The 23,050-nt window shown below is 36.3% G+C and overlaps 1 protein-coding gene across 7 annotated transcripts in view; it reads left to right on the forward strand.

Annotated features, from left to right (window-relative positions):
* Window positions 1-23,050, forward strand: part of ABCC9 (ATP binding cassette subfamily C member 9) — a 114,014-nt gene that overhangs the window by 82,576 nt on the left and 8,388 nt on the right. For all 7 annotated transcript variants that reach the window (XM_036299899.1, XM_036299903.1, XM_036299902.1 and 4 more), the window contains 9 exons: window positions 1,968-2,060; window positions 6,713-6,815; window positions 13,572-13,673; window positions 14,251-14,371; window positions 15,627-15,757; window positions 16,469-16,547; window positions 18,244-18,352; window positions 19,866-19,969; window positions 22,464-22,597. In XM_036299899.1, the coding sequence (XP_036155792.1) occupies window positions 1,968-2,060; window positions 6,713-6,815; window positions 13,572-13,673; window positions 14,251-14,371; window positions 15,627-15,757; window positions 16,469-16,547; window positions 18,244-18,352; window positions 19,866-19,969; window positions 22,464-22,597 (976 nt within the window). The remainder of the gene's footprint in view (window positions 1-1,967; window positions 2,061-6,712; window positions 6,816-13,571; window positions 13,674-14,250; window positions 14,372-15,626; window positions 15,758-16,468; window positions 16,548-18,243; window positions 18,353-19,865; window positions 19,970-22,463; window positions 22,598-23,050) is intronic.

Here is a 23,050-nt window from a genome sequence, read left to right on the forward strand (position 1 = left end):
CCACCTGTTGCTTGTGTCAAAATTACAAATAGCCACTTAGTTTTATGTTTAAAAATAGCAGATTATTTACATTCCTTTTTATTCATTCTCCTCCCCTCTTCCTTCCTTTCCCTTCATCTGCACTTTCTAAAGTGAGCAAATCCATTTTAGAAACTCAAAAAAGACTTTGCATTTGTTTGTGGGACTAAACAGAGAGCCCAGAATGGCGTGCATTGATTGTCAAAGATTGTGTAATAGTGTAATCAGTTCAGTTGACTCTGGCAGGTGAATGTCAATGCTTCTACTCTACTTCTCTCCACCCCAAAGACCTAGAGAAGTGCAGAAAAAAAGACTGAAAAGAAAAGACAGGAATGTTTTGAAACATGTGGTATAACTCAGCTTATCTTGTAGATATGCTAGCTTATGTGGTTTAAAGAAAAGTTGTCATGATTGTTCATCATTATGAAAAGGGTCTAATTCAGTCATTTGTCCACCAAGCATTCATTGAATGCCATATATATATATATATATATATATATATATATATATATATATATATATAAAAAGCCTAATATGCTGAGTGTCCAGTCATCTGGGTCATCTGGTCGGCCATTCAACCAATCAAAGCATAATATGCTAATGATATGCTAAGGTCACTCAGTTTTTCTCTATGACATGCACTGACCACCAGGGGGTGGACAGTTGACTGGTCGACCAGTTGCTATGACATGCACTGACCACCAAGGGGCAGATGCTCTGACTGGTAAGTTAGCTTGCTGCTGGGGTCTGACCAATCGGGACTGAACAAGATGGGCCAGACATGCCCTGGAGCCCTCCCACGGTCCCTCTCCAGCTGGCCAACCTCCCTTGTCCTCCCCGGCCCCGATTGTGCACTGGTGGGGTCCCTCGGCCTGGCCTGCACCCTCTCGCAATCCAGGACCCCTTGGGGGATGTCGGAGAGCCGGTTCTAGTCCCATCCCACAGGCCAGACCGAGGGACCCCCACTGGTGCATGAATTCATGCACCACGCCTCTAGAGTGTGTGTGTGTGTGTGTGTGTATACATACATACATACATATACTGAGTGGCCAGATTATTATGACCAGACAGATTATTATGACTACCCCATCAGTACTTCATTGACACTTCCAAAAATACTGAATATTGAAAACTTCCTAAGCAAATACTCTCAAGATTTTATTATTGTTATTATTTGCATAACTATTCACTTCATTGTACTGATGGGGTGGTCCTAATAATCTGGCCACTCAGTATATAGACTAGTAGATTGACTTATAGGGCTCCCCCATTTTAAACCTAACCAGCATTACACTAATTTAGAACTTTAAAACATCTCTTATATAGACTACCTAACTCACTCATTGTCTCTCATCCTTCACTTGTCTCCCAACTTCTGTTGCTTAAGTACAGCTCTGATCACTTTATTTCTAGTCATCAGTGATTTTTCCAGCCTACCCAGGCTCCCCTATACTCTAATCTCACCCATTTTTTTTTTATACAGCCTTTTCCCACTACAATACCCCCAAAGGATTCTGGGCACCAGCCAGATTGAACTTGCCAGGTTCTTTAGTCTTCTGTGCTTGCTCTTTTCTTCTCTTGTCTGTTTGGTTAAAAACCCTCCTTATGCTTGAGGTTTGGCCTAAATTCAACCTTCTAAAAAAATTACCCATCTCCTCTGTATAGATTAATTGCTCATTCCTCTGTGTTCCCATAGAAGTTTACTTTAGCTGTTATACAAAGCTGATATTTTTGTACAACACATTACATTTAGCTTGGACCCATATTCATTATATACCCATTTTTCTCTTCCTCTTTAGACTGTAAGCTGCTGAAATTTTTGTTAATTGGGCGCTAGAGGAAAATAGTTACAATGACAGATAATAACCTTAATTTAGAATGAACATGGTATGGTGGTCTTTGATCCTGAAGACATGTGAAGTTTATTTTTGCACTTCTCTCTGTTCTAGGGACCTCCAGGAACTTGATGATAGTACCCAGCTTCCTCTGCTTTGCCACTTCTCAGAAACAGCTGAAGGACTCACCACCATTCGGGCATTTAGGTGAGTGTTTTCATTTTGTTAATTGATTTTAAGTCTCACAGATAAAAAAAGACCACATCATCACAAATATTTATCTACAAATAACTAATGCTTGCTACCACTTTTTGGATGTCCACTGTGTGCATGATGCTTGTCTTATACTAGAAGAAAATGAAGCAATAAATGATCAGAGTTAGTTTAAGCATCTGAAATTTAACAAGAATAAAGAAAGAATAAAGCACCACATTGGAGAGATACTGGCTGTGTGATTTAGACCAGGCTAGTTTCTTAGGATCATTAAACTAACTGATATAATGCATGTAAAGCATTAATCAGTGGTTAGTAAAGAAGCACCCAACAAAAATGTTAAAATAAGTGTATTAGTTAGTAATAATAAAAGAAATATGATATCAGAGTTATTTAGGACTTAATTTCTTTTTAGAAATATGTTTTTATTAATTTTAGAGAGCAGAAGGGAGAGAGAGAGAAAGATAGGAATATTAATGATTAGAGAGAATCATCGATCGGCTGGGCTTAATCAGTTTCTTTTAATGTTTGGTAAACAGAGTAATAATCCAAGCTTTTGATCAAGAGTGTTTACTTAACACTCAAAAAAAACTTGTCCCTGTTTTTCCTGTTCAAGTAAGTCATAAAAGAGGGTGGTGGCATCATTTAATCTAGAAAATTGACATCTAAAAGTATTATATCTTTCTGCAACCTTAAATGAAAATGTGTATTGACTTCAATCAGAGATTTTTCTAACCTAAGAAATACATATATATTAGTCCAAAAGTGGAATATAAACATACAATCATCCACAACATATACCACAGAATTTCCACATACGGTAAATAGGTTTCATCATTGAGCATTCATATTTTTGCAGTTGTTTTTCAGTATATTTTTCCCATCAGAGTGTGCAATCACTTTTATTGGAGATGGCAAAATTATTTATTGATGTTGAATGTCTATATTAAGACAAAATGTATATACTAATAGTAGCCAGCATTGACCAATGGTGCTCATAAGTACACCATATTAAAGATTACATTTTTCACCTAATAAGTCCTTTTGAGTTCATTTATTTTTGAGTATTGAATACATGCAAGGTACTGCTCTTACTGTGGAGATATAAAGACTACAATAGCCTCTCATTTCCACCACAGATAAATATCACAAAGAAAATGGGTCGGATCACATGGTAGGCAGGGGCAAGCAGTGACTGGATTCAGGCAAGATGCTAGGTGGATCGGCAAGATGCTAGGTGGATCAGCAAGAAGTTGATGAGTTCAACATATAACAGCCTCTATTTTCTCCCTGAAGAACAAGGTGGGGTTATTGTCTGAGAGGGATGAGAACTAGAATCAGGTAAAGCATCTTAAAAGTTTAGCATGAAAGAAAAACTTGACCAAGAGGCAAGGCTTAGATTTTTCATATACCTTCTTCACTAGATACACAAGCAGAATTTAGCATGACTATTCCTAATTCTACATGAGGAAATCCCAGGTAGCTGTTAGAAGAACAAAACATAGTACCTGTTAACCTTCAAGGCTGAAGTTATGACTGGCAAAAACAAAGAACAACCTAACTTTTGTGTAAAAGTACCTGCGTCCTGTTCGTCCAGATTCGGAACGTGCAGTGTTCATTTTAAAAGTAAATACGGAATACCACAGATATCAGCACTGTTAAACCAAAGGGAGTTTTAAAAATGTGGGGATGGTCCTGTTAGCATGAACACATTTGTAGGATCTTGGTGTTTGGTACTTGTGGCGAAGAGTCAAACACATTCTTTTCCATCCATTTCTTCCTTTTTTTCAAGCTCCCCAGAGTCCCCAGAGCCTTCAGCTCCTTTGGAAAGTTAGCCTTTACTGATTAGACTGCTTTGCCTCCCCTGCGTTCAGAGTTCGTGGTGTACTCACATGCAGCAGTCAACTCCCTCAAGAAGTTTCACCACGAACGTATCACAGTTAAATTAGACTGAGATTTCAGTGACCTTTCCTATTATTTTTTGTCTGACAGAATAAAGGTCTAAGAATGTTCAGAAGATGAGCTGGATGTGGATGAAAAGATACAGACTGAGTGTGTCAAAGTTTCCATTAGGAAAACAGAGGGTTTCTTGCCAAATAGAAACACACAGAAAGAATGTTCACTGCATTTCCACCCCTCCCCTCTCACTGCTGCTTCAGACTGTTGCCAAGTCCATTTACAAACTCTTTAAGAGTGTATCTGAAACAATGTCCCCGCACTAAAGGAAGAGAAGAGCCCCAGACAAAACACTGTCAGAATGAAGTGTTTGATGTTCATCGCAAATGTAGTCCACTGGCGTTGGTCCAACTGGTCCCACTTCTAATCTCTCTGTCACCACAGTGCTCTACGGAGAGCACCCTCCCTCGAGCCCCTGAGAACTTTGAGGGCTTTTTTATTTCTTTGCTTTTGACCTTGTTGTCCCCTCTACTTCCAATGCTTTTTCCTCCCTTGTTCACCTGAAAAACTCAGCTCATCCCTTAAAACCTCACTCAAACCATCCTTGCAGTCCTCCGTGAAACCTTGCTTAATTCTTCTCTCCCACCCGCCACCCCATTCCCTGGTGCCCCGATCCTCTGGACAGTGTAAAGCATCGTCTTCTTTTATGTTCATGTAGCATTTTGTACGTAGGACCCTTATCACTAGCTTCTGTGTTGCACCATCCTTACTTGTGAATGCCTTACCTCCTCCACAAACAGTGGATTCCCCAAGGGCCGAAGTCATGTCTTGTTCATATGTATATTCTAATCTGTTGGTGCTTGCTAAATGTTTCTGAATAAATGGGTGGAAATCTGCCTACCATTGCAAGTATAGAAAAAATGGCCTTTCTGTGGGTAGATCTCTTTACAGTTCATATTCACTATCTCAGTAAATTCTATGATCCTATGAACCATCCTATCTTTTACATATTCACTCTACTCATCTCTAAAAGGGTCATCACGAGGGTAGGTGTGTTCCTAGTACAGCTTGGTCCTGTCCCAGTGTATTGCTGTTCAGCACAGGTCCTCTGTGCCTGGCATTTGGGTCAAGGCTACATAACTTAAAGTGAGGTAATTATTTGGCTCTGATTGCAGAATCCTTTGATTATTTTAGATCAGATGTTACTGTCTGACTCAATTATCTGATTTATCTGGTTTGGCATGTTGGAGTGATCAGGTCAGTTGGACAGGTATCAAGTATCTGCTTTATATTGGCCTGTATGGATGGTTTCACAGGCCAAGTGAACACCCCACCCAGACTTCTTCATTCTTTGACAGAGTGATGGTTTATTATAAAGTTTTACAAATTGATCTGAACGATGGGGGGGACTTGATGCAGGCAGTCTTTTATCAATCAGAAATCACTGCCGGGCTGTCAGATAAAATTTGACCATTCCTTGCAAACACAATGTGTAGACAGGAGATCTATGTAAGATCAGCCATGGACCCAGAGAGTGAATAAACCACATTTTGTTTTGGCATTTTCTCCAACCTTCAAATCAGTTATTTTGATTATATTATCCAGCTTTCCGTTGTTTCTGTTATTCAGGGGAAATAATTTAAAAATGAAAAGAGACTATTTTTGTGATTTAGAAAAGATTTCTTACCATGTAGCCTGAGCTGCTGTGAGAGTAGCTCATATGATCATATGGATAAGATTTTTATTTTCCTTAATAATACAAGTTATACAGAATTTGGTCTGATTATGCTGTTCACCAAGAATGACCTTAATTTGGTCAGGGATTAATATCTAAATTGTATGTGTCATAGAACCCTATAATTACCACAGGGTAAGGCTTCCTTCCACACAATGACCATCCTTACAAATAGTTTAGAACTTTGAGGCATAAGATATCTTATTTAAATCATATAATTCTTCTAAGAACATCATCCATCTCCAAAGACCCTATTTCTTTTTCATGTCATTCCACTTTCATTTTTTGGTTCCCAGAAACACCAGGCAAAAAGAGAAATTAAGGTATATATATTTACTTGCTACAGTGCATAGATTTCCATCTTGTCTGGTTCTCATCCAGCACCTCCCACCCAATTCTAACTGTGCCATTTGGAAAAGTAAAACAGCCCAGCTGGTGTGGCTTAGTGGTTGAGCATCAACCTATGAACCAGGAGGCCAGGTCACAGGGTCAGGACACATGCCTGGATTGTGGGCTTGATCCCCAGTAGGGGGCTTGCAGGAGGAAGCTGATCAATGATAGAAATATATCTCTCTCCCTCTCCTTCTCTGAAATAAATTTTATATATATATATGTGAAATAAATGCAATAAAAATAGGTAGAGCATTTTGCGTTTTTGTACAACTTATTCTAATTTGTGTAATGCCCTTGCAACTTTGTTTATACCTTGGCTACAATAATGATGTGGAAATTTATGAAATGATTATTAATAGCACTTTGTGATCAGAAAGATTCCTTTTCATAGCAAAGGTCTGAGAAATGAAGGAAACTGGACCACACCATCTCTACTGAGAATACCCCAGAGCAGTAGCAGCTGGCCTTGATTTTGAAGTAGGAGTCATTTACTAGTCATTTCATCCCATTGGTTTGTCACTCTGTTGAGTCAATAGTGTAGTAGTAAGTGTGACTGGTTTTTCTGTTTTTTATTATTTCTCCTGATGTGTGGCTACCGTGATAATATTCTTGTTTTCTGCAGGCATGAAACCAGATTTAAGCAACGTATGCTGGAACTGACGGACACAAACAACATTGCCTACTTATTTCTCTCAGCCGCCAACAGATGGCTAGAGGTCAGAACGGTACGTTCATTTCATGATTTCGAAATGGAAACCAAACAGAGAAGAGGCCTGATGCAAAGAGGGAGGCAGTTGTAAAAATTAGTCTGCCACTGAGATTCAGCACTAACTTCACATTTTCTGGATTTTAAAAATAACTCAGGTTTGTTTATGTTGCAAAGAAAATGTGTCATAATTTTTTAGCTAATGGCAAGACAAATAGGCCCCAAAGCAAAAACTCATTCTGTGTTCATTAGTCTCTAGATTACATAAGTTAATGGAGTGGCAAATGTTTGTATAACTACAATTTTTTTCCAAAAGAGCAAATTTGACAAGCGAACAAATGTACTCATTTCCTTCATTCAGCTTGACAGGCCTGGAAGAGATGGCGACTTTTTATGTTTTAAGTCTATAGAGGATCACGTTAGCACAAAATGTAAAAAACTGCAATTAATCCTCTCTTGCCTCCTTGTGTTGTATGAAGTAGGAGAACAGGCACAGGCACTGGCATTTACAGACTTGATCTGGCAAGTTAATCCATTTATTTGAGTCCCAGTTCCTCATCTATAAAATAGGAATAAGTTCTTCATGGGGATATTAGGATTATTTCAATAAAACCCATAGTTCAGTGACTAGCAAATGCAGTCAACAAAAGTCTTTTAGATGAATGGGTGGATGGATGAATAAATGAACAGAAACAGTACCTGCTCTGGTGAGTGATTCATAGGCCAACCAGCTGGAGTATGGAGTAGGAAATAGAAGAGACACAACTTTTAGAAGGGAAAAGAGGATCAAATGGGGGGAAAAGGGAACATATGTAATACTTTCAACAATAAAGATTGAATTAAGAAATAAAGGGGGAAAATGACCAAAAAAAAAAGAAGGGAAAAGAATGTACATTTGACTCTTGAACAACACGCACTTGAACTGCATGGATCCACTATGTGCGAATTTTTAAAAATAAGTGCTATGAGTGTGTTTTCTCTTCCGAATGATTTTCTTAATTGCATTTTCTTTTCTTTAACTTACTTTACTATAAGAGTATAGTATATAATGCATATACAAAATATGTGTTACTTGACTTTATGTTATCAGCAAGGCTTCCTCCAGTCAACAGTAGGCTATTAGTAGTGAAGTTTTTGGGCAGTCAAAAGCTATATGCAGTTTTACCACGGTGTGGAGAGTTGGTGCCCCTAAGCCCTGTGATGTTCAAGGGTCAGCCTTAGTTTGCAGACTAGTCTGTGTATCTGCAGTACAGATGAGCTACTTTAGTGGTAATGATGAGTTGTCTGTAGTCTTTTAAAAATAATAATTATATATTAGTTTGTAAAAAGAAAAAGGAGGTTTATCTGTGCTATCGTAAGAATCTCACTTCGGCTGAGTGAGCATCCCTATCATATGCACGCTTTCTTTCAAAACTCAACAGACCAGAGAGGGCAGATGGTAAAGGGAATTTGATAAGGTTGAAATGAAAGAACCCAAGTTAAAATCTGAGTTGTTGATGGGTGGGTATAGATTGATATGGAATCTAGGACCTCTCCTATTCCCCTACCCCCTACCACCATAAGATGTAGCTGTCATGATTTCTTACTAACTTACAGAAATTCTTTGCCAGTATATTAGTGATTATATAGAAACTATTCAGAACATAACACAATTTTATTTCACATTTTTTAGATAGAAGCATTAGTTGGTGATAAAAAATTCCTTCCAGGTAGCTGTGGGGGCTGGGCAAAATGTCTTCATCAAGACATATAACGTGTTGGTTAGAATTTATAACAAAACCAAAACACTATTTCTAAATCTGGGCCAGAACCTAAATCTTTATTTAAAACCTCTGTATTTGTTTACTTAAATCTGTTTTCTCTTAAGGAACATAACTCATATCTGAATAACAGAATTAATGATGAAATAGCTTAATGAAAGAAGACCCCAAATTCATAAGGAAAAATGTTAATAGTTACCTTTGTATGTGGTTTTCCTAAACTTGAAGATCAAATATTTTTTTAGGGGGCAAGTATGTTTGCTTTGGACTTGAGGTGAGGGTCTGATTTGACTGCTGTTTCTGCTCTTTAGCACTTCCTACTGTCAGGTTAATGGACAAGTGTTTAACAAGAATCTTCAAGCAAACCATATGTTCTGCTCTCATAGCCAGAATATAAGATATTAGAGCCTTTAGACTGCCAAGAAAGGGAAGTCAGCAGAAAATAGAAAGGAACAGCAGCCAGATTCCGAATGAGTTAGTTTAGTTTGAATCACAACCCACTATTTTAACCCCAACAGGAAAAGGCAGTCTGACCTACCTGAATATAAAGGAATTCTAGCTCTACTTGTAGAAACCTGAAGAAAGTGCTGATAGTTCAATAGGAAGTGCACAATCTGCCGTTTATTCTATTACCTGATGATACCTTTGTTCTTGGTCTTTTCTTTGTTTTCTGTGTATTGCAATATTTTCAAGATTTGCTGTCTAGTCTCATTACCAGAACTCTCCTTTACACCAGTACCAAAAAAAATTGCTTCTATTTCTAATGAGTAAAGGTAAATTTTGGTAAGAAAGTTGTTGATTTATTGCAAAGTTTCAGGCATATCAGCTGACAGAAGTCCAAAGTCCCTTGTGAGTCATTTGTCTTCTTTATCAATTGTATATATGTGTCAATAAGTTTGTGTGCGTGCCGCACACCTCCAGACAATTCCAGGTTTACAACTTAAAACCTGTCAGGTTCACTCTTTTCCTGTGCTTCTGAGTACATTGAGAGTTTTCATTAGAACTAGAATAGCTGGAATATTAGACTATTAAAATGGTTGCTTGAATACAAACGCTACAATCCAAGAACATGTGCCACAGTAGGAGGGCTGAATAAATTAAGTGGATGACTCCCATTAGGAAATAACATGCCTCCCAATTGTTCACATATAAGTAACCTCATGACTACTGTGCTCCTGTGGACATGTCCATATAATTGGAGGCACCATTTCAGTTTGAAATAAATGAATCTTGTGTCAGAAATATGAATTTTGGGGTACAAGACCTTAGAGACCAAGGCGTGAACTGCCCTCTGAACCCCACAGCTCTGCACATGCTGCCTTGTAAGTCATTGTCAAGAATAAGTAATGAAAATTTTTATTTGGCCCAATGAGACTGCATTGCTCTTCTCCACAGAATTAACACCAACCCTTTTGCCATATTACTCAGTAAATTAACAAAAAAATGTCTGCTTATAGCAAAGATTCTGGGAGTTTCCAGAGCAGAAACACAACTAAAATGATACGAAGAGGGTTGAGACATTGGGCATGAATGAGAAGAGGCAAGCAAGATTTCCAGACACAGATGTGGGGCTTGCACTAACTCTAATTCATGCACCCATCACCTTGATGGAGAAAACTTGTTAAGCTTCTGTGGCTAATTTTCTCGTTGGCTTCTCTTCACTCCCTATTCTAACTTTCCAAAGCGATGCCACTTGAATTCGATGGACAGAACATCTCAAGGAGAAGGAAGGGGGGAAAGCAGGGGAAAAACACCTTTTGTTGAATTTGGGAAGACCCCTGAGCCGCATACAAGTTTTTATTACAATCTAACTTATTTATTCATCTTTTAACACATGGCTTTCACTTCTTTCCTGGTCTTAAGTAAGAGTTAAGATGATCACACGTTACTCCCTTTCTCTGAGTAAATAGTTTTCCCTATTGAAGATTTATTCCTTTTGAATTGGAAAAAGAAAAGGTCAAAACACACTCAAATCAATAACGGACAAGAGTCAGAAAGAATAAAATAATTTGGCGGGAGAGAAAGTAGCTAGACTGTGACCACCCAGGTTGCTTTGGCAACAGAAGGGAGTGTTTTTCTTCTGGGTGCCAAGGGAAGTGGGCCACAGTTGTGTGGAGTGTGTCACTACGTCCTAACCTTTGAATGCCGCTTACGTTCTTTGGTTCAGCACAGCGTTTTCTCTTCATCCCTCTGCACTAAACAGTTCCAGTTCTTTGGCATCGGTGTTTCCATTTGCAAAAATTGTGTAACTCTATCTAAAGGCTGTCTTTCCAAGGCTTTGTCTTGCTGTGTGGCGTTAGGATAAAAGAAAATTCATATCAGGAAGCCAAAAAAAAGCCTTCAGAATCAACAGGCTAAAGGGAAAATAGTCTTCAGAGTGAGCTTGCACAGAGTATATTGTGTGAAACAGCACAGAGCCTCTTCGTGTTTTCCTAACTCCATGATACACAGGTGTGCCCTTATCTTGTAATTGGGAGACCCTAATATATTCTCCCTCTCAATGGTATCATAGACTTCCACATGAAGGAAAGCTATTATGTGGCTATTAATTATTTACAAGTCTGTTTTATAGAAAATTAAAATTTTTACTATAATCTATATGTAGGTAGATGTCATGGAATGACTAGAAATCTGACAAGAGGCCTCCCTTTTTAAAAAATGTGTTTTTATTGATTTCAAAGAGAAGAAGGGAAAGGGAAAGAGATAGAAACATCAGTGATGAGAGAGAATCATTGACTGGCTACCTCCTGCACGTCCCCCACTGGGGATTGAGCCTGCACCCCAGGCATGCCGAGCACGGGACCTCCTCTCCTGATTCATAGGTCAATGCTCAACCACTGAGCCATGCCAGTTGGGCAAGAGGCCTCCCTTTTGACATGGGAATCAGTCTTCCCTTCTGGAGGAGAGTGTCAAATTCACAAACTCAATGGAAGTTGTGATTTATCACTACACAGATAAAATGTTCTGTGATTTGGCCCTCATTGACAGTAGGTAATTCACATAGGTAGTAACTTCTATTTCCTAAATTGAATTTTTCATTCCATTGTACTGTTTTGACCACAGGTGTGTTTTCCGTTGAATTGATTGGTTAGGATGAGTAAGGCCTTAGCAGTAGAATAAATGCTGCTAGTGATTCCTAAGTGTTTGCTCTCCTATATGTGAGTTATTCAGACCATCTGCTTACCTTTTTTCAATTTATTGCCTTTAAGCCATTTTACTGTTGACATATTTTTGAAGAGAGAAGAGGAGGTATAATGATAGGGTCACTTGGTAATTCGTTAAACTTGATAAGTTTAATGGTAAAGAAGTAGAAAATAGAAAGCTAACATAAGTTCTTGCATTGTCTATCAATTTCACACTTTTATACTCCTGTGCTATTTGAAGAGAGGTGATCAAAATTTAGTGATTTTGCTCTGAAATTTTTGGGTAAATATTGTATACAAAGAAGCTTCCTTTCTTATGCTGATCAAGGTAAAATTCTTATCAAGTGCCTATAAAAATCTCCATAAATGAAAATGTTTGGGCAGTGATAATAATCTAGAAATGGGCAGGGAAGTATCTAATCGGTATAACTAAAATACAACATGAATAGCACTTTCTGAAAAAAAAGATAAGGAATATTTTTTGATAAATACAATAATTTTGTTATAGACACTAAGCTGCAGACTTATTAGCTTTTAATCTCTCATATGTTGGTCTTTCCTCTGAAAAAAAACTGCTATAAATGCATGTATTTCAAAAAGCTATGCCTATTGTTAAAGTGTCAAAAACATCTCTACACATTATCTTTATGTGTACATTTGGGCATATGTTATTTACTGGACTAATAATTAGAACAATAATGTCTGATTATCATATTGAAACCTTTACAAGTAGTTTTGAAAACCTTAGCCATGTGGAAGAGGCCAGACAGTATCCATTGACTAATCTATTGATCAGCCTTTCCCCTTTCCTTCCTTCATCTATTTTCACTTCTCTTGCTGAATCTATTGCCAGGATAAGGCTACCTACCTGTTTTCAGAAGTACCATTTTAATTCAGTGGAAAATAGTTAAAATTATTATCTAATTGAATCTATGATTTAGTTCTATATAATGGAAAAATCCAGGATATAAACATTCCATAGTAAACTAAATTTAACAGGGATAGAGAAAGAGATTGAGTGCATAATGTTTTTCATTTCCTTTATATTTATATTAGGCCTGGAGTCAATAATTATTTTGTTGTTTAGTATCTCAAATGTGGCCTTGTTCTATTTTAGTCCTATTCATATCTATTCTTTATAACAAGGAACACAGAGTTTCATGAATATTTCCTCCACAATTGAAATAGTAAAAAATTAAGGATAATTTTGAACTAAATGATGTAGTTCATGGCTTAAAGTAAAAGTGCTTTTCACTTTAAGAAAGCAAAAAACCCCTAAAACTTATGCATAGCAAAGCATTTTAGGAGACAATCGTATTACAGTTCAAAATGGGGGATTGAAATATCATAACACTTTGTATTGAACTTCCCACCATATTCATGTTTTTACATGTTCAACTATTAAAGTCTGGAAAAGGGATTGGTGGAGAATTAAATAATTTATATAAGAGTCTTTAAAAATTCAGAAGTCTATTTAGAAGATATTTGGCTCATATAAAAATTCAGTGAAAGATTTATGAAGGGATGAATTTCTTTGGGCATCTATTCTATAAAGAATTACTGAACCTTTATAATGTACTTAGCATTATTACTATTGCTGGAGATAATAGTGGTAAAAATAGCAGCTTAACTTCTGGGAAGCTATTTAACTTCTCTGAACCCATATCTGCATGGATATAATGAAAACATTGAATCATTCCCATTTCAGCCCAAATATTGTGAGTTGCAATTCTTTTGTAACTTAGGTAGCCTTCTCTTAACATGACACATCAGAGTGATACATATTCTCTTGGTGATCACCTAAATTGACTGAGACCTTTGGTTTAAGAACTTGGGAAAATATTTTAACATTTTTGTCTTTCTTCTTTTTAGGATTATTTGGGAGCTTGCATTGTCCTCACTGCATCTATTGCATGCATTAGCATGTCTTCCAATTCTGGTATGGTGGGCTTAGGTCTTCTGTATGCACTTACGGTAGGTACAGATGAAAATCTCTCTTTTTGTGCAGTGTTGGAGGTACTTTCCATAGCTGTTATCAACTCTTATTCATGGATATTAGAGGATAACATTGAAATTCACAAAAAGATGACATCTTGAAAATATTAGCAGATTTGGACCTAAACCAGAGTTTTAGGACAGCATGGATTTATTTCTGATATTGTGAACCAAGTTTTAGAACCTCCTCAAACCCATCCCCAAGGCTCCTTGGGATCCCTGTCCTGAGTTGCTCAAAACCCATTTAGGGACACTAAAGTGAATGTGAACATAAATTAGGTAAATACAAACAGAGGTACATATCACTATCCATTGTGTATGGAAATCAGGACTTCACAAAACAGAGACATTTGAGGACCCTTGAAGAAGAACAGACACCTTCTTTGACAAGTTTATTCCATGGCATCCTCTCTGGTCTCTGATCTCCTGTACCACTTATGAATTGTGCCACATGATGAACACTAACTGTCCAAGTCATTCTATTTCCAAACATCCAGTGATTGAAAAAATTGATAATTTATTTTAAATATGATAATTTTTTTGTCATCTAACATAGATAACCAACTATTTGAATTGGGTTGTGAGGAACTTGGCTGACCTGGAGGTCCAGATGGGGGCAGTGAAGAAAGTGAACAGTTTCTTGACTATGGAGTCTGAGAACTATGAAGGCACCATGGGTATTGTTTGAAATATTATTCTGATTCATTTAAATATGTATTCTATTCAAATATTGTGTATCAGACACATTGTTACTTTTGCTTTTGTTTCCCACTTCAGTGTCCAGAGAATTGCCTCTCAGCTTGACTTTGCTTGATTAGGTACTCCTGACAAAATAAGACTTTTTTAGGCCCAAAATGTCTTGGATACAGCCAGAGTTCAATAGATATTGTTTAGTAATATTTAAAGAGAATCATACAAATATTTTGACTTATATTAATTACCAACCCAAAGCATGCACGATCCTATTTTCTTTTTCAAGACCTTATTAACTGAGATGTAAAGAAACTGGATCTTAATATTCTGACTGAGATTCTTAGCTTTGCTGGAATTGTCAGGAAATAACCTTTCTTGAATGCAAACCTCATGCTTAAAATGCATTTTTTGGCCCAAATCCTCCAATAGCTATCCAGGTCTTTAAGGTCAAAATCTAGATAACTTAGCCATATAGACCACTAGGCCCTTCATTAGGCAACCCTTGCTCACCCAGCTCAACTCATCTCTCATCATCCATCCATACACCTTTTACTCTGGTCATGCCAACAGGCTATGTTTTCTTTTAATATTTGTTCTCCTCTCTCTATATATATATTTAAAACACATTTCCCCATCATATCTCTTCTTGAAACCCTCCTGAATGGGATGGCATCCTCTGTGCTCCCATAACATCTTGAGTTGGCCTCCCTCATGGGTCTCTCCATGCAGTACTGTAGATGCTGAGTTACTTGGATACAGTGAGCACCTGGAGGCATGTCTTTCATCTCCATATTTCCAACACCTTACACAACAACCCTCACATTTTAAGCACTCAAGTGTTTGATGAACAGTGGAGTGAACAAATGAATAAATTCACAGATGAATTATCTTGAATAGAATGAATAATGGAATGCTGAAGAGACACAGTTGCTCCAAAGACAAACAAATAAAAAAACAACTGTTTTAAAAGTTCTTAATCCAGAAGCCTTTACTCAATTTTAATTTTAATTTTGAAAATCCACAAAATTTGGCTCAGTATTACTTTATTTTATTTTTTAAATTTATTCTTTATTGTTGAAAGTATTATAGATATCCCCCCATTAACTCCCTCCATTCAGTATTACTTCAAATTTAGAAAAAAAATATTTTCATATGTATAAATGTGTATGTCTCTCCCTCTCTGTCTCTCTTCCTCTCTCTTTCCCTCTCCCTCGCCCTCTCTCTTCCTGTACCCCCCAGATCCTTCTCAAGTCCCAGAGCATTGGCCACAGGAAGGGGAGATCAAGATTCATGATCTGTGTGTCAGATATGAAAATAATCTGAAACCTGTTCTTAAACATGTCAAAGCTTACATCAAACCTGGCCAAAAGGTATGGAATTCACTGACATTTGATTTACAAACCCTCTGATGGACACTCCGTTACTACCTAAGCTCTTTAGACATTCCAGCAAAGTATATTCTCACTTAGCTCACATTATATTATCTACACTTTACATGTCAAATTATCTACATTAAAAAAAGGAGAGTTAGGGTCAGGATAAAATATATGTTCTCTCAGTCATATTGCCTGCCATTCATTAGTCTTCCATGAGATCAGGAAAGTCAACAATAGGTGTGTTTTTCATGTTTTCTGCCTCTGGCTCATAGCCATATCAGACATCTCCTTGAGAACTTTTAAATTTGTATTAGCTCTAGTCCCACATGATTTGTTTTAGTTGTTTTAAAGAGAGCAAGTATGCAGAAAAAAATGGACTCATTCTACTTTTTGTTATAAAAATCATCACAAGAAAAAAATATATTAGACCAACATATAACCATTGCAAAAATTAAGCCACAAAGAAAAACAACACAATTACACATAAATAAAAAAGAGTTGGAATGGAATTACTGAAGATTTGCTGAGGACTCCATGTTTTTATTTAAATAATGATCACTCATAAAGGAGAATGATAGTATTAATGTAAGTACTACAATAGAATTGCAGTTTCACTGTGGTATCTTGTCTGAGTTAAAAATACTTTTTCCCATTTTCTATTATTTGTCTGAGTTCTCTCTCTCTGAGTGACAGTTGCTTTTTTAGGTGGGCATATGTGGTCGCACTGGCAGTGGGAAGTCATCATTATCCCTGGCTTTCTTCAGAATGGTTGATATATTTGATGGTGAGTTTCTAAATTTTTTTATTGGGTAGGTGGTCCTTTCCCTTAAAAAATGCAACATCAATTTACCTAATCCTACAGAAATAAAAACCAAACATTTATAAGGACTTTGTGCCCATGTTTTGAGGCATGTATCCCAGCTAAACAGCCCAGAAGTGAAGAAAAAAAATGTACAATTGGAAAAATAAAACTATTAACTCCAAATTCAGTTCTAGATATAGTTGTTAAAAAATTCTAGTAAGCTGACAAAATGAACACAAGTCCACCCATTTTGAATAGCAATAGACGGAGGTGGCATTTCAAGAGGAAGGGGGAGAGGGAAAGACTTTTGTTTCCCTCAGACTAAAAATAAATCTATTTCCGTCAAAGGAAAAAATACAAGGAGATAAAGTAACCTGCATTTTTCATTTTGGTGCAAGACTTTTATCATCGTCTTCTTCATAACCTTGTTTAATAATGTTGAACATGTTGTGAGGAGTCAATCTTTGCTATAAGGTGCCAAGCCCATGTTGACAATATACAAAAATATTTATTCACCCACAAAATTATTTATAATATGATACACAGAAATAATTTAATCTTTACTTTAGAAAAAATATGTCACATTATTTAGTCTATCAAGTGGCCTATAAATAGGCCAGCACATAAACCATCTTGAATGAAAGAGGATCCAGCAATGTGTTCTACTATCACCCCCAGAGTGAGCTTACTATAATTGTCTGTAATGATTATGATAATGATGATAGTACTTCACATTTTTATTGTACTTGGCAGTTTATATTAGTTAATTTAATCTACACAACAGCTCTCTGAGATAAAGAGGTCAGTTTATGAACACAAAGTTGAGCTGTAGTAATTGCTATCTATTTGGGGTTTAGATTCAGAAACAAGTTAGGTATCTGCCCCTGGGTTAGCAGTTTGCTCTTTCCATGGCTAGTAATAATACACAGATACTTTAAAGATTTTCTGTTGGGCTTTTCAGTGTAAGTCAATTATATGATCCGAAGATGATTGACACTTTTCATTAAAAAATTATGGTTATGACTGAATGTATTAGATTATGAAACATCATTTCAGGCCTATATGGACTATCAATGACGTATTCCCTTTTAAATATCATTAGACTATAAGATTTTAATAGATAATATTTCTGAAGGAAAATTTAAGCTAACCACATTTCCTGCTTTTTAATCTAAAGCCAACTGGAAAAGGGACTCCAGTTGCCATGCTTCATGAGAGGCACGTGCCTCTTATAGGGCCATATTGTTTTTGTGCAAAGTGACATGATAAGATAAATCTATCAAGTCTGAGGAAAGGACAGCATGATTGCACAAGCCTCTATAAGTCTATGCACACTATGGAGATATTCGTTAAAATGTGATATCTATGTCATAGATTTTAATTTTTTATTTGTAATACACTGAACTGTCCAGTCAATACAGGAGTAAGAAAAAAAGACAGGCAAAAATCCCTGTCTTCAAAGAGTTTATATTCTAGTTGGGAGAGGAAGACACTAAAAAAGATCAATAAATGTATATAGAATGTCCTATGAAAGAAAATAAAGCAGGGAACCAGGATAAAGGAATTTTTAGGAATTTCAACCCTGAACCAGGAAAGTACTTTCAATTTTTAAAGCTAATAAATATTATTTTCCTTGTGGTTTTAATAAATGTGTGTCATTTTTGTTTCTCTTTAACAGGAAAGATTGTCATTGATGGGATAGACATTTCAAAACTACCACTGCATACACTACGTTCTAGACTTTCAATCATTCTGCAAGATCCAATACTATTTAGTGGTTCTATTAGGTAGGTTACATATTCAACAGAAAACTGTGTGCCTCAGGATTTACCCTTTGGCTCATAGGAGAGTTTTTCTTAGAATTATTTTTCAGGTAGGTAAGAAATGATATTATCAATATACTATAATCAAATATCTGTCCAACAATTTGGGTTAGAGAACCCTAGAGTTGTTAAATTAGTCTATAGAAGCCAATCTTTTGTGTCTCTAGTTCTCTTTCTATTTGATTATATAAATGTCACTTTTTCTTCTGGACTTGGAGGCAGTGATTCTTGGTAGACAAGTCTTAGGTCTTCCACCCTACAAATAACCTCCCTATCTCTTGTGTGTCTGACCGGACCTTAGCAGATATTCAGTTTGGTTAGTACCCTGATTCCCGCCCCTGACCCCTCATCCCTCACAATTTTTTTTTCAGCCAAAATTGCTTTTAAGAAGCTGCTACAATCTTCTTTATTCCTGGTTTGTGTTTTCCCTCCCAGGGGCATGGGAGGAGATGTATCTATCTATCTACTATCTGCTAAGCACTTTAAATATGTTGTCTCATTAAATCCTCAAAATATTGTTCCAATATAGACAGTGTGGGGCAAAAGTAGGTTTACAACTATGAGTACAAGAAATACAGAGTTTGTTCTTGTATTATCATTTATTAATTATCATATTATTTTCCATACGAACAACTATAAACCTACTTTTGCCCCACCCTGTATATGATCAGCCCTATTTCACAGATGAGTATTTTGGACCTGAGAAGCTGTATATACCAAGTTTATGCACTTAGTAGTAAGTGGTAGAACTGTGATTCCAAACAAAGTTTGTCTGACTCCAAAGTTTGCCATGGCATCATCCACAAGATTATATCTCTCATTTCATCTATCCTATGTTCTCTCTTGCTTTCCTTCTCCATTTATTTAATTACAAAGAAGTAATTTGTCACTTCCTTTTTCTAATTACTCCTTGTCTTGAAGAGAAAATGTATGTAAGATTGCTCAATATTCATCTGTAACATTAGTTTAATTTAAAGTTCTGGATGTATCAATGTATTTAGCAATACCATAGTAAATTTATATCTCTGAATATATTTATTCTCAGTAAATATACTACTACTCTTGTGCTTGGTACATCACAATGAGTTGAGAAAGCTAATAGATTTATATGCTCCCCATAGATTTGTGTATTTAGCATAATTTCTGTAGGACTGTTTTGCTAGACACTGTTCAGGTTACATGAAACATAATATGAAAGTGGATGAATTCAAATAATGAGTTTTATTATATCATATATACATATATATAAACTTAATAATTATATCATCAAAAGTCATTTGTCATAACATTAAGGTCATTCATTCATTTATTAAATATAAGTTGAATGCCTGCTCTTTCCTAAGCACTGTTGTATATACTGGGGATACAGCTGCAACCAAAACAAATAGAACTTACATTTAAGGTAACAACAATACACAAACATATACAAGTGTTTATTTTTATTTATTGACTGATTAACTGATTTTTCTCCCTACAGATTTAATTTAGATCCAGAATGCAAATGCACAGATGACAGACTCTGGGAAGCTCTGGAAATTGCACAGTTGAAGAATATGGTCAAATCTCTACCAGGAGGTCTAGGTAAATTTTCTAAATTATACATTTATATTTTAAAATATGCAATTAATACTACATACCTCTATCTACAATTTATGCTAGAAATTACATAATTCTAGTGTCAATCTCCTTATATTTAAAGTAATCTTCTAAAGGTCATTAGAACACTTCAAAATCTAATGATTTTTTCATGGTGGCACAAGAGGAAGAACCTTATAACATTCTGTTCCATGTGAACATTCCATAGTATTCTAATTAATACATTTATTGCCTTTTCACCACTGGTGGGCACAGGCCACTTCAACCAGAATATTTCCTGGTGGTCATTCTGTTCACATGATCTACCAAATCACTTACCCTCAGCAAATGGGTAAGAGGACTGAAGAGACTGTTAGGTTGAAAGAGTGCTTGGTGTCATTTAGGAGCAGGCATTTCTCCACATTGGCTGCCATTTTCTTTGCTGCCAAGAGGGCATATTCCTTTTATTTATATAGCATATTTTTTAAAGACACTATTTCCTATTACACTGTTACAATATCAGTTTTAGCCACTTGTGAAAAGGATGAAACATGTACTCAACCACTTATGTAAATTTGGCCCCAGAGGTAGTACAATTCTGGCAAATAACTGACGACAAAACAAAACAACAGTGTGGATAATGAAAGAACAACATGATTAATGGAACAATGGAGAGTTCACAATAGAGTATTTAATTCATAAATATAAACATCTATAGTTTTGGACTTGTACTTTCTTAAAATCTGAACTCATTTAAGAAAGAAATTGGAAAGATAATGGTTGATATTCTAATTTTAATACATAATATATAGTTGCCAAATTGATTGTGTAGTTTTGGCATTGCATTTTAATGAAATCAACCTACAACATAAAACTATATTTATTGGTAGTCCATTTGGGAAGGAGGACCTAGTAAAAAAAAAACCAATACCTTTTTATGATTCTATGTCCCAAGGAAAAGGGATCCTGCAAACAAAAATTGAGACAGCATGTCTTTAAGGATATTTTGTTGACCTTGCCAGTGCCAGACAGTGGTAGTAATTCCACGGGTCTGGATGAACTTTCCCATAATCTTTGATGTCTCCACTGGAGAGCCCAGAAAGTCTACTTGAGAAATTGATAATGCTTTATAGACCCTTCTCTCTTGGTATTTAGAGACCAGCCTCTTCGCCATTTATAGTCAGAAAGACAAGCAATTACATATTTTTTATAGTTTTCTTCACCAATATGAAAGCTGTAGAGTGTTTGGGGGTTGTGGTACAGCGTAAGCAATGGGATTTTATTTACACTATTTAATTGAATGTTGTTTATGCACATTGATTTAATAAAGAATACATCAAATGCTTGATAAATATCAGGTTCAGGCCAACTCTGGTGAAGGGCATTCATTATCTCCGGCTTCTTCTTTGTTTGTTATGTAAATTAAAATTTGGAGAATAAATATATAGTCTCCAAGCATGAGAAATTAAAAGAATTTGATGCAACAAGAATATATCAGTGGAAATTGACACCCCGACACTCCCCCACCCCCCGCCACACACACACACATACACAACTCACTCTACTAAAAAATGTTTGAATTGCAATAAAACGGATACTTTGGAAAAAGAATTTCTTATAAACCCACAACAGTCCATTTTATGAAATGTGGATGGTAAAAATAAAGAGTCTATAACATTCATCTATCCATGCAACAGTGTTTTATTCAGCTACCATGTCAGGTACCATGGTAACTGCTGGGGATATATTGATGAACAAAAGCAAACCCAGACCTTATGCACTTGAAGCTTACCATTTAATTGGATGGTATAATGGAACTTAAATGGATATGGAGTTGAGAATATTCTTGTCAAGTTCTACTACAATTAAGCTATGTGATCTCGGGCAAGCCACTTCAACTCTCTGGGCCTTAAATAATTATATTGAACTAGAGGCCCAGTGCATGAAATTTGTGCACAAGTAAGGTCCCTAGGCCTGGCTGGCGATAAGGGCTGATCAGGTTCCCCACCTCCTCGCCTCCCCGCCCTCTCCTTCCCTCACTGCCTCAGTGCCCTGCCACCACTGGTCACCTGCCATGTTCCACACCACCCCCTAGTGGTCAGTGCACATCATAGCGAGTGATAGAACTCCCGTTCTCCTGGTCGAACTCCCGAGGGGACACTTTGCATATTAGCCTCTTGTATATATAATCTCCTTAGATTATTATATTGTATAATTAAATAATCTCCAAGGTTTTCCACTCTTCAAAATGTTTAACAGTATTTTATATCCTACTATATGAAGGTAACATCATCTATTAACAAAAATAGGGTAGCCCAGGGTTATATTCGTTTATCCAATGTAAAATTTCTTTTCACTTTTCACAAATGAAATCCTTGCAGTGGTACAAAGTAAAATCCAGCTTGCTATTATAGGATATAACCCCTGTTTCACTACCTTACCCAAGGAATATGATAGTAGCATTTCTTCAATTAAATCCTTGCTTGTTCCTCTGATTTAGATGCAATTGTCACTGAAGGTGGGGAGAATTTTAGTGTTGGACAAAGGCAGCTGTTTTGCCTTGCTAGAGCCTTTGTCCGTAAGAGCAGCATTCTCATCATGGATGAAGCGACAGCTTCCATCGACATGGCCACAGTGAGTGCACTATCTAAGCTTTTTAAATTGATGACTTGAAGAAAGGCACATGAAAATTACAATTTTCTACTGATTAGGTTCTGAATCCTCAGTCCTATTATTTTGAGTGTCATTTCATTTATCTGCTTGACCAGATGATAAAAGCACATGGAGAATTATAATAAGAGACACGGATGCTAATTTTAAGGGTGCTCCTATTGCCAATAAACACAAAATAAATTTGCCATTACTTTTTGTTAAATTCTCAAAGTAGTAAAATTCTAGGTCTCAGTAGATGAGCATACTGTACTATATTCAAGTATTATGATGAAAGTTCAAAGACGAAATATACAAATCTCTAGTTAATATAATCTATTAATGACCAAAGCCAATCATTAATTTCTTAAAGTAATTTGAAGAAAGATTCACTAGAATTCTTAAGGGCTATAATTGATAATGATCTTCTCAATGTGT

Source organism: Myotis myotis, unplaced genomic scaffold (genome assembly GCF_014108235.1).
Source record: "Myotis myotis isolate mMyoMyo1 unplaced genomic scaffold, mMyoMyo1.p scaffold_m19_p_3, whole genome shotgun sequence".
In the NCBI taxonomy this organism is placed as follows: Eukaryota; Metazoa; Chordata; class Mammalia; order Chiroptera; family Vespertilionidae; genus Myotis; species Myotis myotis.